At 36.1% G+C, this 16409-nt stretch overlaps 3 protein-coding genes across 8 annotated transcripts; 1 reads left to right on the top strand and 2 right to left on the bottom strand.

The window, feature by feature from the left end:
* The first annotated feature begins 805 nt into the window (after positions 1-805).
* On the top strand, positions 806-6799 carry LOC113860691 (heterogeneous nuclear ribonucleoprotein Q-like). Of its 6 annotated transcripts, none has more exons than XM_027493172.1 (9): positions 806-1047; positions 2705-3140; positions 3248-3364; positions 3474-3614; positions 3702-3878; positions 5350-5554; positions 5752-5930; positions 6041-6126; positions 6218-6799. In XM_027493172.1, exons 2-9 carry the CDS (start codon positions 2739-2741, stop codon positions 6354-6356), a joined length of 1446 nt encoding a protein of 481 aa, XP_027348973.1. In that variant the 5' UTR covers positions 806-1047; positions 2705-2738; the 3' UTR covers positions 6357-6799. The 6 variants fall into 6 exon arrangements, with proteins under 6 accessions (XP_027348973.1, XP_027348974.1, XP_027348976.1 ...); XM_027493173.1 differs by having other exon boundaries at positions 892-1207; positions 6218-6777; XM_027493175.1 differs by having other exon boundaries at positions 910-1047; positions 1461-3140; positions 6218-6777.
* A 1712-nt stretch (positions 6800-8511) lies between these two features.
* LOC113863654 lies at positions 8512-8989 on the bottom strand. The gene has a single exon (XM_027497302.1). The coding sequence runs from the start codon at positions 8967-8969 to the stop codon at positions 8547-8549; it is 423 nt and encodes a 140-aa protein (XP_027353103.1). The 5' UTR covers positions 8970-8989; the 3' UTR covers positions 8512-8546.
* Positions 8990-11424: 2435 nt separating this feature from the next.
* Positions 11425-13456, bottom strand: LOC113861747 (3-ketoacyl-CoA synthase 1). The gene has a single exon (XM_027494761.1). It carries the CDS (start codon positions 13158-13160, stop codon positions 11595-11597), a length of 1566 nt encoding a protein of 521 aa, XP_027350562.1. The 5' UTR covers positions 13161-13456; the 3' UTR covers positions 11425-11594.
* Positions 13457-16409: the final 2953 nt, after the last annotated feature.

Here is a 16409-nt window from a genome sequence, read left to right as displayed (position 1 = left end):
CTTTGCTAACAAAATTATTTGCAGTGTCAAAATAATGTTACATGGACGAAATTTCTTACAGCACAAGTGACCCTAATCTTTTATCATACAAAAGTGTATATTTAATTTAATTTAAAACAAACCACAGTTTTTTTTTTATCAGGTTCTTTAAAAAGTTTAAATAATTATTTCTTTAAACCTACCTCAACTAAACACACATTAACTCATTAATCATGACAATAGCAACAACAAGTTGTGACGCCAATTTCCTTTCGCGCACACTCTTTGCATGATAGACAAGCATCCTGTGACTTATATAATTTACATTAATTGTTGGACAAATATAAATAAAAGGACTTGTTGAACATATATTTAATATCTAAAAGTAAAACAATGAATCTATTTATTTTGCTGAAATTGATTTTAAAAGAAATGATGTAAAAATTAATTTGAAATTTTTAATTTAAATATATTTTTTTATTTAGAAGTTTATATTTAATATTATTTTTAAAAAATAATTTTTAAATCATAAATCAAATTTAAAGAATACATATAAATATATTTAAAAATTTCACACTTAAAATAAATTTATGCAATATATATATATGTATTTATTAAATTAAATTTAATCTGAACAAAAATAATTTAAAAAATTAAGCCATATCATAGTTACTGTATTAATAATAAACATTTTTCTTTTAATGTATGTAAAAAATTTATTATGTGCTTTAGATATGCGTTAACAAATCTAATAATATAAAACTAAATTTTCCCAAACGAAAAAAAGGTGATTTTACTCGTTACTGTTGAGGCCTGACAATTTTTGAAGAATACGTGGAAACGAATAATTGGAGTTACGTTAGGGTGCATCCATTTTTATGTGAGAATGATTGCTTCTTAGTATTGTCTATCAGGGGCATCTGGAAAAGGAGGGTTCGCAGGATAAACACACACATCTGACTCCTCTCTCTCTCTCTCTCTCTTACAGCGGAAGAAGAAGAAGAACAATAATCACAGAACCGAACCCACTCAGAAGCAAATCTGAAAACCCCTTATTTGATACTACTGGTATGCTTCGTCAAAATCACTTCTTTTTGTTTTCCAGCAATAAATATGTCTCTTTTTCTTTCGCGAGGGCTATGCCTCACTTCTTGTTTCGATCCAATTCCAACCACTCCCGTAACTCCAATTTCACTTCCCATCTACCAATAATACATCTTTCTCTTTGGTATGTCACATTTCTCTGCTCAATATTCATTTTCTTCTGCCATTCACATCACAGGGTTTAACTCTAAAGTCTGAGGGTTTTTCTGTGTGATAGATGTGTATGTCTGGTTCTTAATTTTTCAAATTTGATTTCAATATTTGATTGGGTTTGTTGACATTCCTCTGTTTGGCATTGGACAAGCATAAAATTTTGTCTGCATACAGCTCTGGAAGAGAATATTTAGACATGCTTATTGCCCCTTTTCATCGTCTAGAACTTCAATAGGTGAAGAACAGAATGCAAAATTGGGTGAGAATTTTTCCCAGTTCCGGTGTTGCTATAGGGCATCTTTGCCAGTTAGGAGGAGAAATATAAGGAAAGGAATCCAGGGGAAAGGAAGGGACATGAAGAAGCCATCACCCTTGTCTGAATGACTTTGATTTACTAGTTGAGGGGGAACCGTGGGCACGGGCCTGACTGAGCTCAGCAGCACAACTCACTCCCTTGTTTTGAATGATGGGCCCAGAAACTAACTTTGCTTTGAAGACTTCATTGCTGGCATGAACCTACATCATCCAGATCCCCACAGGACAAGGTCTACTGTATCCCTCCACTGGAGAATGCATGTCACTACATCAACTACACTCGCCAGAAAGCTCACCAGCAGCAGTGCTGCTGTTGCTTCTACTGGGTCATCATCGCCTTTGTATTTGTCCTTGTCATGCTTCTTGGCATTGTGAGCAGCAATAGATGAAAAGGATGTTCACATTGCTGATAAGATAATAAGGGATGAGGAAGAGCTAGGGTTTCTACATGTGCATCTGAATCAAAGAGAGCATGAATATAAACTTGGAATTTACAGAAGTTGGAAGGGATAAATGAGTAATCTAAACTCGCCCACCCCACCCCCCCTTGCCCCCTCCCCCAACAATTTGGGAATAAAACTCTCAAAGCAAACCCTCGTTAAATTCCTACCCCTTCATTTACTTAATTGCTGTTTGGTACAGGGAATGTTTTAACATTCCTGGGCAAGTGAAGGAATATAAGTTTCTTATATTTGGTAGAAGAGAACAAAAATATTTCATGTTAATTGACTGTAAATTACTAAACTTTCCTGTGGTAATTGATTGTAAACATATTATTCCTCGGAAACTTGAGTAATAATCGAACATATTTTATAATTTTTCCTAGGAATCATATTCTATTACCAGGAACATAGATTAGTTTGGAATGGAAGATTCCCTGTACCAAACACTACATTAGGGTCCCAACCCAATCCGTTCCCTACTGATCAAATGTGAAATTTAGGGATGTTACTGGGTTGTCTATGAAAAGCACCGTATAGCCTTACTGTGTCAGTGGCACTGGCAGGCAGGCTGCCATTTTTATGTGTCCCACATTAATAGCCCTATGTTTTTTTTTTAATTCTCTCTTTGAAAAGTCAATCTCCTTAAAACCCAGTGGCTTTAAAATCCTAGTGTTCTGTACAGATTTTGTGAATAATGTGTGAACTTTCAGGTATTACTGTTAATGACAAAATCCTGAGCCAATCATGTCAGAAGGTGCAGAAATTGATGAACGTGTGGATCTCGATGAGGAAAATTATATGGAAGAGATGGATGATGATGTTGAAGAACAAATAGATGATGATGCAGTGGATGGAGGTGAAGATGAAAATGTTGAAGGCAGTGGTGAAGAACATGAATATGATGACTCAGCAGCAGAGGCTGATGGGAAAGACCAATTGCCTGAAGCAGAAAAAAGTGACATTGCTACTGAATTTGGGGAAGATGAGCGAAAACCGTCTTTCATTAATGAAGATGAGAAAGAGAAGCATGATGAAATTCTTGCCCTTCCTCCTCATGGTTCTGAAGTCTTTATTGGTGGACTACCTCGGGATGTGTGTGAAGATGACTTAAGGGAATTGTGTGATCCCATGGGTGATATTCTTGAGGTTGGAAACTTAATAAATTGCTTGTATGATATTATAAACCTTTCCTTTTGGCAGGTGGGGTAAAATTGAGATTATTAATAAGAATTTAATTTCTTGTTACTTTTTAGGTGCGATTAATGAAAGACAGGGACAGTGGAGAAAACAAGGGTTATGCCTTTGTGGCTTTTAAAACAAAAGAGGTAGCACAAAAGGCGATCGAGGCGATACATAACAAGGAATTTAAGGTATTCACTGTGCTTCCTGAAAATCCTATTCACTACATTTAACTTATAAGACATTTTTCTATCAAAATCTCATTTCGGTTATTAAGTTTAACATTTTTCATGATTTCAGGGTAAAACTTTGAGGTGCTCACTGTCTGAAACCAAACACAGATTATTCATTGGTAATGTTCCAAAAACCTGGACTGAGGACGATTTTAGGAAAGTTGTTGAGGGTGTTGGTCCTGGAGTTGAAAACATTGAGCTCATAAAGGTGCAGTCTTGAACTTACTGTGCTATTAGCTTATATTAAACTGTTAAGGGCTCCCTTTTCAGTCCCACTCTATTTTGTTTATTACAGGACCCTCAAAATCCAAGCAGGAATCGTGGGTTTGCTTTTGTTTTGTATTACAATAATGCATGTGCTGATTATTCACGGCAAAAAATGTCAAGTGCTAGTTTTAAGCTGGATGGTAATACCCCAACTGTCACTTGGGCAGATCCAAAGAACTCACCTGACCATTCTGCTTCTTCACAGGTAATTTCCTAAATGAATGTATGTAGATATAGGGGACGATCTTTGCTCCCCCCAGCCCCCCTCCCCCTCCTCCTCCTCCTCCTCCTCTTTTTCTTGTCTACTGGCAGACCTTAAGCCTATGGGTATTTACTAGTTTCTTTAAGCTTTTGATATGGACCTTAGCTAAGAAGGAAAGCCCTTTGTTGTAAGAGAAATTTATTGTGATTTAGGTGCTGTGGATTTTCTGAGCTACATCTTCAAACTTTCAATTTGAGCAAATTGTGTCATTTTCTTTTTTTGAGAAAAAAACAAAGGAGAGAAACTTGTTCTTATTTAAAAACTATTTTTGGTTAAGAAAAAGTTTATGGGGAGATGAGGTTGCCTTATTCCAAGGTCAGGGCATATCACAACTAACAAATCTCAGTGAGAACTTACAGTGATACTTACAGATGGCCTCTCAACTGGGGACCAACCAGGCTTTGAATGTATGACCTTTCTATCAACTCAATTTGATCATACCTCTTAAGCCAACCCTGATTGGTGGCTCTTCTTTAAAAAGTGGACTGGTCAGTCATTAGTGGCCCAAACCTTGTATGAAGAATGTGACAACCTCTAGCCACTCCTTTCTGTTATGCTTGTTTTGATCTTTGTAATCTTGCATAAAGTATATGAATAAACAATCCAAGTCATGCCCTAGAGTTTTAGCTCATATGGATGTGGCACTAGGTCCGTGTAGGGCCTGCTTGATCCGATATAAAATCCATCTTAGGCTACTGCTTTGGCTAATCCTTCAGGCCAAAAGAACCTAGAGTTTCCCAAGACATGATCACCTGAGGTGTGGTCTTGGAGATAAATCAATCTTTTGGCACATCAATGAAGGTCAGAGTGGTTCAAGGCTGATTCCTTTTATTTGATGATAGAGAGATGTTTGATTGCTACTCCTTGTAGATCTTGCAATGATGTTATCAATGTAACTCAAGATTTATCGAAGCAGTGTGGAATTTAGTGCTTCATTCAGTTGAGCTTGGTACTTTTTGCTAGATTGGTTGTCAGTTAAGTACTAATAGTTAGGGAGTTAGCCTTAATGCCTTATGGTATTTGAGAACTTTTCTATATTAGCTAATCATTTGTGTGGTGGAAACATAACCTTTACCCATTCAATCGATTTCAGTTGCTTCTCAGATCCCTTCAATCTCAAATTTACTGGCTCATGCTTTGTTTCTCAACATCCTTCCATGGCACAGAAATGGACTCAACCATCTTAAGGGTCTTTTCTCGTTATTGGATTACTGTATTGTTGAAATTATTACTATCGAGACCTCATCAGAATGCTGATTTTGTTTAAGAAATGGATTGGTGTTTATTGTTGTTGAAAGCATCATACATGTGGATATGTGATGTTTATATTATATATATTTTAGGGTGTTGTGTGTACAAGGAATTATTTAATTGAGGTTTTTCTTTGAACCTCTCTGATTTTTGGCATTCCCAGGTTAAAGCTCTATATGTCAAAAATATACCGGAGAATGTTACCACTGAACAACTAAAGGAATTATTCCGTCGTCATGGGGAAGTAACAAAAGTGGTCATGCCACCTGGAAAAGCTGGAGGGAAACGTGATTTTGGTTTCATTCATTATGCAGAGAGGTCAAGTGCATTGAAAGCTGTAAAAGATACCGAGAAATATGAAATCGATGGTACTTGTTTTATACAATATAAAGTTATTAACCAGTTTTGTCTCTACAAATTTGTCTGTTTTTCTTTTTAATATTCTTGTTTTTTTATCTATTCAGAAGAAATGTTTAACAACTGTCACTGGTCTTATTGGTAATGTTCCTCATTGAGTATATCCAAAATGTTTAGTTAAATATGTTTAATGGATTTAAAACTGCAGGCCAACTGCTTGAAGTTGTTCTTGCCAAGCCTCAAACTGAAAAAAAACCGGATGGGGGTTATGCCTACAATCCTGGACTTCATCCAAACCATATTCCACATCCTGCATATGGTAGTTTTTCTGGAAATCTTTATGGATCTTTAGGGGCTGGATATGGTGTTACTGCCGGTTATCAACAGGTATTTCATGACTTTTTCTTTGTTGTTTTACAGTTGATATGTTTGATTTGTGATTTATTCTTTGTTCTAATCTTTTTGGATCTTGTGGTTTGTTGTGTGCATTTGAACAGCCAATGATATATGGTAGGGGTCCAATGCCAGCAGGAATGCAGATGGTTCCAATGGTGTTACCAGATGGTCGAATTGGCTATGTCCTGTAAGTTGTTACAACTCATGGACATTTGTTTCATTTCCTTATTAATATTATTTGATATAGTAACTTGATCTTCATATTGGATATTCTGCAGTCAACAACCTGGTGTACAGGTGCCACCTACCCGACCCCGCAGAGTTGATCGGAGCAATGGTCCAAATGGTCAGCCAGGGCGAGGAGGAGGTAGTGGCAATGATGAGGGCAATCGGAGTAGAAGGTATCGACCCTATTAGGGGTAGCAGATAAATGTGACGTGGCTCTTGCCCCCTGGCTGTCTTCTTGGTGGTGACGGGACTTTGGGGACCAGGGACGTGTAATTTCTTTGCTATACATTGATAGAAAAATCCCTTCACAATCCCCTATCCCATAAAAAAGGGGGTAAAAAAAAAGAAAAAGAATATAAAGAGAAAGTTAGGATTAGAACCAGTGATATTCTATTAACTATTAACTATTTAATGTTGGTGTCAACTGCTGTTAGATCAGTCACAGCTGAGTAATTGCCCATCTTTTCTGCTTGTAATGCTTTTTGGCATTTTTTATTGACAACCAGTAGAAAATTATGTTATTTTGGGTTCGGCAACTTTAAGTTGATTTTGTTGCCCAGTTTTCATGCACTAAACCATTTTGTGGGCTTTAATTATAGTTAAGCAATTTAGCAGTGTTGATGTTTCTACAGTCAGATACTCAAGTCGTCGCTTCAAGAAAATGCGTTAGGTCAAAATTATAAAAACAAATAAATTAGAACAACACAGCAAAATATTGGGAAAATGCATCACTCAAGGACTAGGTGGTTTGATTCCGCGGTTGTGGATTGATCACAGCCACATTTTAGACCCGTAAAAGGTGAATTATTTAGGATGGTAACACAGTAAACTAATCTAGTTGTGCAGCAACAAAAGCATCCTGGAAAACATCGAAAGGACGGAGATTATGCCTTCTCAAGTCTTATAAAAAAAATTGCTCATACAAATTGCCTCTTCGTGTCTGTTATGTTATCCCAACCCGTAGAACGGCAACAATACACGATTGGATGCAAATCTGGAATTATTAAATGCTTCAAAACACTAATATGCAGTTGCGTTTTACTTATTAGGGTACCACTAGTTCTTATACAAAAAAAATCGATTTCAGGATTTTATGGTGAACTCATCAGAAGGTTTATTAGAAACATAGCCACTACAAAAGTTCGCCAGTCTAAAGAAGTATAACTAGAAATCTCACAGAAAAGACATCAACATGGCAGATAGCGAATATGGATAAGCTTCGAAAATTACAATGTTGGACAATTCTCCAGTTCCAAATGCATACACACACATACAAGGCACTACAGCAGTTCAGTCGTAAATGTAACTTCATAAAATGTATGCATCTAGCAGTAACTGTATAACTCTGATTCATGGTAATTTAGTTTACTGCTTAGATTGTAAATGGCTTGAAAATCTATCACCCACTACAACTTGCAACACAGTAAACCATTCTGTCACGTTTGCATTACTAATATATTTTTGTGGATGAACCGTTACTTTCCCGGCAGACACAATTTGTGGTAACCTAATAAGCAATCCCATTTCACTATAACGTGAATAAGCTGACCATAAGATTTGAAAACGAAACCACTTTTCTTTATGAGCCATGTACTAACATCTTGCGGAAAAAGTTAACAGTAAACTTGAAAAGAAAATAATGGCGTCATGGCCCACATGAACAATACCATTTCACCATGTTGAACTAACCCTCGGAATGCCGTATGCATACGGGAGGAGGTAAAACGATAGGGATAAAGGAAGATCAAGGAATCCACAAATGTCCCAAACAAAATTTTCATGTATACGAATACATCATTCTTATAATACGAGACAGAATAAGTAATTAAGTAGTGTACTACTCTTCAGTATCGAACATTTATCACCCTCTAAGCAAGCATGAAAAAATCAAATTCCGAATTGACATCTTCGGTTTTTAGTTTATCGATGAACAATTGAAATATGCCACTATCAATAAAATTAAATATTCAACCCCTCAACGAACATAAAAGTCTTCAAAATTGCTATTATTAGAATTTGAGTTAAAAAGAGTGAGCATAGCTTTGAGGGAAATATTTATTTTAAATATCTTAGTAATATAGACTGATCATCGTATTATTTATATACTCTTTTTACTGGTTAAAATATCAACGTGGACTTGGATGTCTTGCTAATACATGGCAACTTCACCTTCATCCATTTAAGATAATTTTGAAATCGAAGTTTCAAGCAAAACACACATACCGCGATCATCACATGATATAGAGAATTAAACAGCAAAAATCCCATTCCCAGTTCAACAATCAAGTGAAACAAAATCAAAAGCAGAATTAAAAAATAAAAAAGTTTTTCTGTATTAAAATATTAACAAAAATATATATATATGGATGTGTACTGAAATCAAACGGTGTCTGAAAGCTCACGAAGACGTTTCTCGAACTCATCCAATTTATCGGCCCAGTTGGCGTTTATGCAGAGTGGGCGAACATTGGCGTAATCCACAGCAGTTTGTTCCATGGGAGTGGCCACAGAGGATGACTCCTTCTTATTCTTATTCTTCTTCTTACGAACACTCGCTCTCTGCAGTGCCCAAAGTACATCTGACCCCCTAATCTCGCCTTGTTCTCGCGCTTTTGGAATCGGGTTCGGATCGGATTGGAGAGTGGCGACAAGGCTGTGACCCAATTCCCCGATGTGTTCTTTGGCAATGGTGGAGACGCCGTGACGGCGCCGCCGTGGCAGGTGGATCGCTGAGACGGAGGGAACAAGAGTGTTGTTAAACGGCGCCGTGTGTTTTGGGATGACAACTTGGCAAGACCACATCTCTTTTCTTTTACACTTCTTCCCTTAGAAAAATGTTTTTCAAATGTAATTTAAGTTATTATTGTATTGATTATGAACATGGGTAGATTTTAATGTCTCTTTCATCAAATGGACTTTATTGACATTTACAGTACCACATCCATCCAAACAATGGCGAATAACATGTGGCATTATGGAAATGTGAAGAGGGGTCACTATCTATCACTTCATTTTATTGGGCATTTGTGGTCTACAATAAGACATTTGTCTATTCATATTCAGTTCTTAGCAATAGCAAGAGTCTATACAACTTCCAAGAAAGCAACGAAGAAATTTTATAGATGAAAAAAGAAAGCATTTAGTTTGATTTCGAACAAATTGAAAGACTCTAGTTTTTCGCTTTTTATTGATACAATGAAAGCAACTCGTAAACAAAAATGCAATTTTTTTTCTGAATGGTTAAAGGCAATCGTGGAGTCACATTGAACATAAATATTATTACTGAATTTATTTATTTATTTCCAAAAAATTAACTTTTCATAGTTATAAAATGTACATTACAGCCTTATTCATTATGGATAAATAGATCTAACATTTGACCTTCCAATAAATTAATAGGATAACCCCATGCGATATAACGGGTTATACGTTAACTGTCTTTTTCAACTTTAAATTAATCTATTGAAATAATAAAATATGACCTTAAAAGATAATAAAAATTATCGTAAAAGATTAATTATTATAACTTTATAAATATATAATTGTCAAGCGAGACATTAATTTTGTAAATAAAATTATATATATATATATAAGTTTAGATTGGATATTTTAAATGAGATCCAAACTTAATTCAAAGTTTTATGAAAATATTATATAAATCAAAATGTCAAATTTTAGTTTTCTAATAAGTCTTCTGAGTAAATTTTAATAATTTATTATAGGTTATGATAAAATGATATTAAATTTAATAAAATATTTTTTTAATAAAAAATAATACATATAACTGTGATTTATCATGATAATTACATAGAAAATATACAGTTTACATTTTTGTAAATATATAATTTCATGATAATCATTTATTTGTATTTTAGATATTATATTATTTATTATAAAATAACACAGAGGATATTAATTGATTTTTTAATTATGTACAAAAAATACAAGTTTAATCTTCGTTATGATAATGAACATGTCCCTAATATTTGAGCAAATCATTTCGTGACCCTGGAATTGAGTTTTAGACTGGACAATTGACTAGTATGTGAATCGTGGGAGGGAAGTAGTTGCCAATGACTTTTTTAATTTATATAATCTTCATTTTAAAATATTTTATAAAAAAATTAAAAAATTATATTGTGTAAGAATTACTTTTCAAATAATCGGAACCGTGAGAAAAAGAATATAAAAGTAAAGAAATATGAGAATAATACATTCAAAGATTCACTCTTTAATAAAGAAAAGTGATAATTACATGAGTAAAATATTAATTTTATAAATAAAATTATACATATTATTTTAAATTGATGATTTTAAAATGAGATACAGAAATTAGATCTATTAATGAATTAAGATTAACAATATAATTTATTAGAAATATAAAAAGATAATAAATATTTTTTTTCTAAATAAAATTTTATCATCATTGGTTGTTTAAACCCGTTTTAAGTATTAAAGATAATATTTTTAAAAATATTAATCCTATTAAAGCGGTTAAATAAAAAAATATCATTAATTAAAAGTAAACTAATAAATTTAGCAATTAATTCTGACAAAATAATTTAAAATTTGTTGTTTTTATAATATTTTTAGACAAATAAATATGAATAAGAGTAATAAAAACAAGGTAAAAATGTATATATAATATAATTTCCAGTTTATTTTTTATTAATTTAAATAATTAACTTTACTATCTAAACCAAAGTTTGTAAGAAGATTTCTCATTTGCCTTTATAGTTGATGTGATTAGGGAAATACTGAATACCGAAGATGCAAACAAGTGTCAACCGTGTTAACATGTTTTTCACTACAACTTTACTGTTTTTGGTATGAACGAAGGAAACGTTTTACTGTTTTCTTTTAACGTCAATGCGTAATGAATACAATCATAAACAATTTGGCGGCAATATGTATAGATTCGCAGGAAGAGCCTCAATCCCGTATTTTATTATTAAATATCCAACGCCTTAAATATAAATATAATAATTAATTAAGAAAAAGATATCCCTTTTCTTTTTGTAAGTTTTGGCAAGTTTTAAACTTTTGCTTAACTTTGAAATTGGATATCCTTCTTTATTGCTCATAAACTTTTTATTCTTCACAGAAAAAACCAGTTGACAGACGCACGTTTTGCAAATGATTGTATCCTAGATGGTAAAACCCCGGTTTCACGACCCGTTAATAGGAAATGAAATTCATACGGTGATATCGAAATCTTAAATGAATGCATAACAACACAAATCTAAAATGACTTTGAAACTGTATTGAAAATTATATTACTTTGATAAAATATATAAACAAGAACTTTAGTTTGTTTTCCATTGACAAATTGACAGAGGATGCATAATAAGTTTCACCAGGAAGGAGAAAACAAAAACCGGAACCGGTAAAGGGAAAGGCTGTAAATAAAAATAAATTTATTGAAATCTAAGCGGAAGCGGTGGGGACGGGGACGGGGTAGCGATGGACGGAGTCATCCCAGGGGTTGCCACGCCAGTCCCTCAAGACGGGGATGTTGATGTCACGAAGTGCCTTCCAAACGGCGCTGTTACACTTGAAACCCGACCCGAATGCGATCTGCCAGACCCGATCCCCCTTGGAGACCCGACCCTTGGCCTCGGTGTAGGCGAGCTCGTACCAGAGAGAGCTGCTGGAAGTGTTACCGAAGCGGTGAAGAGTCATACGAGACGGTTCCATGTGCCACTCAGTGAGTTGAAGATTCTTCTGCAACTCGTCGAGAACGGCTCTGCCCCCAGCGTGGATGCAGAAATGCTCGAAAGCTAGTTTGAAGTTGGGAATGTAGGGCTTAACCCATGTCTGCTTAAGAAGCTTCCTGCGAACAAGAGAAAGGAAGAACATGAACTGCTCCGAAAAGGGAAGGACCAGTGGACCCAACGTTGTTATGTTTGTCTTCAAGGCGTCACCGGCCACGGCCATAAGCTCCCTCGCCAAACACACCCCAATTTGTCCCTTATCGTCCTCTTTCTGGTACACGCAGTTGTAGTTCTTGTCATCGCCCCCCTTGTGGGTTCGGACGGTGTGGGCTAGCTCGTACTTGGACCGGGCCCGATCCGAGGCCTTGTTGGAGAGGAGTATCGCCGCCCCGCCCATTCGGAAAATGCAGTTGCAGAGGAGCATGGAGCGGTCGTTTCCGAAGTACCAGTTGAGGGTTATGTTCTCAGTGCTCACCACCACAGCATAGGAATTGGGGTTCGCTTTCAGAAGGTCTTTGGCAAGGTCAACGGAAATAAGTCCTGCGCTGCAACCCATTCCTCCAAGGTTGTAGCTCTTTATGTTGCTCCTCAGCTTGTAGTGATTAACAATCATCGCCGACAGAGACGGCGTTGGGTTGAACAAGCTGCAATTCACCACCAGAATGTCAATGTCTTTGGGTTCAACCCCCGTTTTCTCGAAAACCGCGTCCAGTGCTCCGAACATCACCGCCTCTGCCTCCAAACGCGCTTCCGCCATGCACAGATTCGGTGGCCGAGAAGTGATTCCTCTTGGAAGGTACGTTTCGTCCCCCAAACCCGCTTTCGTTGAAACCCGCCGCTGAAATTGAAGCGACTCTTCCTCGAAGGCTCCACTCTCCTCTGTCATCTTCAGGAACCCGTCCACCGAGATTTTGCGCTCCTTCTCCGGCTTGTAGCAGGCGAAGTCCACCAGGTAAACCGGTGGGGACCTCTTCGCTCGGTACAGAGCCAGGAGGAAGAGGAGGAGCGCTGAACCGGCGAGGGTCTCGGTATCGAGTTGGGAGAGGTGGTGGAGCTTTAGACCCGTGAGAGACAGCAAGAGGGGCACCGCTATGGCCACCATCACAATGGTGGCGGCGTTGCATGAGTACCCGTATCCCAACTTCACGTACTTCAACTTCACCGACTGAAGGAAATCCGGCAACCGTTGCCGGATTTTGATGACGGCCGAGGACGAGTCCTTAAAGTCCATCTCAGCCGTCAATCTCTCCTTATCCATGTCTATGCTACTGCGACCCATTCCTTTTTTTTATTATTATTTTTCCCTCTTGGACTTGGTGCTTAATTAAAGTTGGTAGTAGTAGTTTCCTCTCTGTAACTTATGTTTTGTGTTGTGTCTGAGAGGAGAGGAGAAGAGAAGAGGGGGTTGTAGATTTCCTAGTTGTATAGATTGTGATGTTTGTGAGAAGGGTGAGTGTGAGGTGTTTTATAAAGCAAACAGCAGGGAAGACTCGCGTTTGGAGGAAGCTGAACCATAATTGCTGTCTAGGAAAAAAACAAAACTAAACAAAATGCTGAAACTGAAATGGAAGCAACGACTATGCTGGCTAGCTACGCCTTCCCTTCAACTTTACGCCCAATACGCGATTAGTTACTTAACACCCCGTTCCCCGCAAGAAATCTATTATACTAGTAATACTTTCGTGTTGTTACTTTTATTCACAGTGAATTGTTAATTAATCTAATCTCGGGGGAAGTAGTAGTTTCGAAAAGGGATGGATAGCTCAACCACTTTTGGAAAACCAACCTCTCTTTTTCAAACCAGTATCTTATACGCTCGTGATACAGTATGTGTTAATGATACTCTTAACTTGATTATATATTTGGTTTTGTAATTAATATTTGTTAATGGCAGTGGATAAGCACTTTGACCATGTGGGATTTTCTCCTAATGAGAAGGTGTGTCACCGTGTGTCTGTCTGTCTTGGGTCCTTTTTTCCACTAGTGTTATCTGGCGTATGCATTTGAAATAGAAATTGGGTTATGGGCACGCAAATGCAAACCAAAAAAATTGGTCTCTATGTTGGGGGCATCGTGTAGCAGCCAGCAAGATAAGAGGGAGATGGGGAAAGACGGGAAAATTGATGGAAGGCCGGTGGTTGTTGGTGGCTGGTCATCAAGGACCAATTAATGGTTTTGTGCTAACTTGTCAAAAGCTCCACCCCATTTAAAAACTGCAAAATAAATATCAGCTTCAGTCTCAACATATCTAAAGTACGGTTTGCAATTAAAAAGATAATACTACCAAATTTATTTTTGTGTGTGTTTGAATTGAGGCAATATGTCTTCTCACTACTATCCAAAGATGTACACGAGATACAAAATTAAGGGGTTGTGTATCTAGCTGTTCACGGGACTCGTCAATTTCTTTCCTTTCCACGTTTTTCTTCAAAAAGAGTGCATTTTAATCTCTTCCTAAAACGATAAACAACGAGAGGCTAGAGAAAGTTGGGGAGATAAAAACCAAACAAAACAGTAATAGGAAATGGAAGTAGCTGATCTAAATTATTCAACTGTTGGGCTGAAGCCAGAAATGCGAATAAGTTTGGTGATGGATGGTGGAGTTCAGAAACTATTTGACTTTTCCAATAGAGTTATATAGGCAATTGGATTGAACTGAGCTATGTCTATTTAGGTTGGTGAAGAAGTGGTTTAGGCAAACGAAATGATATTCAAATGACGTAACCTAGTCTACCTAGTTTTACAAATTCATTCCTCAATCAGCCCAAAACTACTGTATTGTATTTCTAAAGTTAAATGTTGGAGCAAAATTATGGCATGCGGTTGAAATATCAACACACGATGACTATCCAACAGACCATTACATTTGATCGAAGTCAAAATATACATGGAATTGCCCCCCCAATATTACGGGTATTGCAGATAATAAGAAAGTACTAATTGGAAATTGCAAATCCTTTTGCGTCCGAGTTTTAAATCCTTTTCAAGGACATCTAAACAACACGTGAAGAATTACATGCTGCGGCTATAATATGTAGTGCATGTAGCTCACCGACCTTGTTCAACTGTTCTAATTAATATTTTGAATTTAGTTGACCACATAGGATGTACTGATCGGTCACTTGTCAACGAGTGCAATTTAAGAAAAATTATTTTACAGTGTAAAACTTTTGACTAAACTCTCAGAGTTTAAATTCAGTATTTTAGTTTTTGAGACATTTAAAATATTATGTTAGTCTATAACTTTTTTCTCTATCATTTATTTTAATCTTTTTTTTTGACTAAACTCTCACTTTAATTCTTGAGAGAGTTTAAATTCAGCATTTTAATTTTTGAGACATTTAAAATATCATATTAGTCTCTAACTTTTTTTTCTGTCATTCATTTTAGTTTTTGACGTCAGATCCCGTTAAAAAACAGTGACAAAAAGTTGAGTTATCATGTTAAGTGCTACGTCAGAATCTTACTTAACAGAAACGACGTCGTTTTTGAAAGTTGGAGTGACACTTTTAACTGCGAAAAGGTGTTGTTCTGATCTAAGGATTCATTTGTCAAACATTGACTATACATTTGGATAATTACCACCACTGCCACCACCAGAACTTCTCTGTTCCTTACTACCTCCTAAACTTTGAGGATTCATCACCATGTGAACCACCGTAATGACCCTGGCCAAAAAAAAAAATCTGAGATATTGGAGCCACTTGCCTGTCTAATGAACTCCCTTCCAGTTTATTCTTCATGGGGTAGACATAACAAGGGTCTAATACACAGATCATAACCATAACAGTCTGAAGTCCTCATAGTCCTACGAAACACCTAAAACTGAAAAAAGTAAAACATTACTAGGAGCTGATACACAGATCCATCAATAAAAAAATCATCTTCAAACTAATAGAAAACAAAAATCATGCAAAATTAAAAGCCACAAATTTAATTTTCTTATCTTATTCGTCCCCAAAAACATTACTTAGGTTCTTTGTCCCCAAAACAAAACAAAATGACTCAATGAATTAAGAAATATTTTTTCATCGAATTCTCCATCTGTTGACTCTTCTTCTACTACAACAAACTTTAATTTTTAAATATTTCATCTCCAAACATAACTATGAATAAAAATTTGGGCGAGATTCTGCATGCACTTAAGGTAGGGTTCTTCTTCGACATAAATGAGGAAATATGTCATTAAGTTTAAGCAAAAAGGGCTTCAGTCAGAACGACACTGTTTTACAATTAAAAGTGTCACGCTAGCTTCAAAAAATTATGTCTTTTCTGCCAAGTGAAATTCTGACGTAGGACGTAACACTTAACGTGACAACTCAGTCTTCTGTCACAGTTTCTTAACGGGTCTGACGTTAAGGACTAAAATAAATGACAGATAAAGAAGTTGGAGACTAACGTGATATTTTAAATGTTTCAGAGACTAAAATGCTGGACTCAAACTTTCTTAAGGACTAGAGTGAGAGTTTAGTCGAAACTTTTAGAGTCCAGAACTTTTATAGTCCCAACCAATCGAAACATAAAGCAT

Source organism: Abrus precatorius, unplaced genomic scaffold, assembly GCF_003935025.1.
Source record: "Abrus precatorius isolate BTA unplaced genomic scaffold, Abrus_2018 Scaffold3, whole genome shotgun sequence".
Lineage (NCBI taxonomy): Eukaryota > Viridiplantae > Streptophyta > Magnoliopsida > Fabales > Fabaceae > Abrus > Abrus precatorius.
This window is presented reverse-complemented; position numbering and strand designations above follow the sequence as displayed.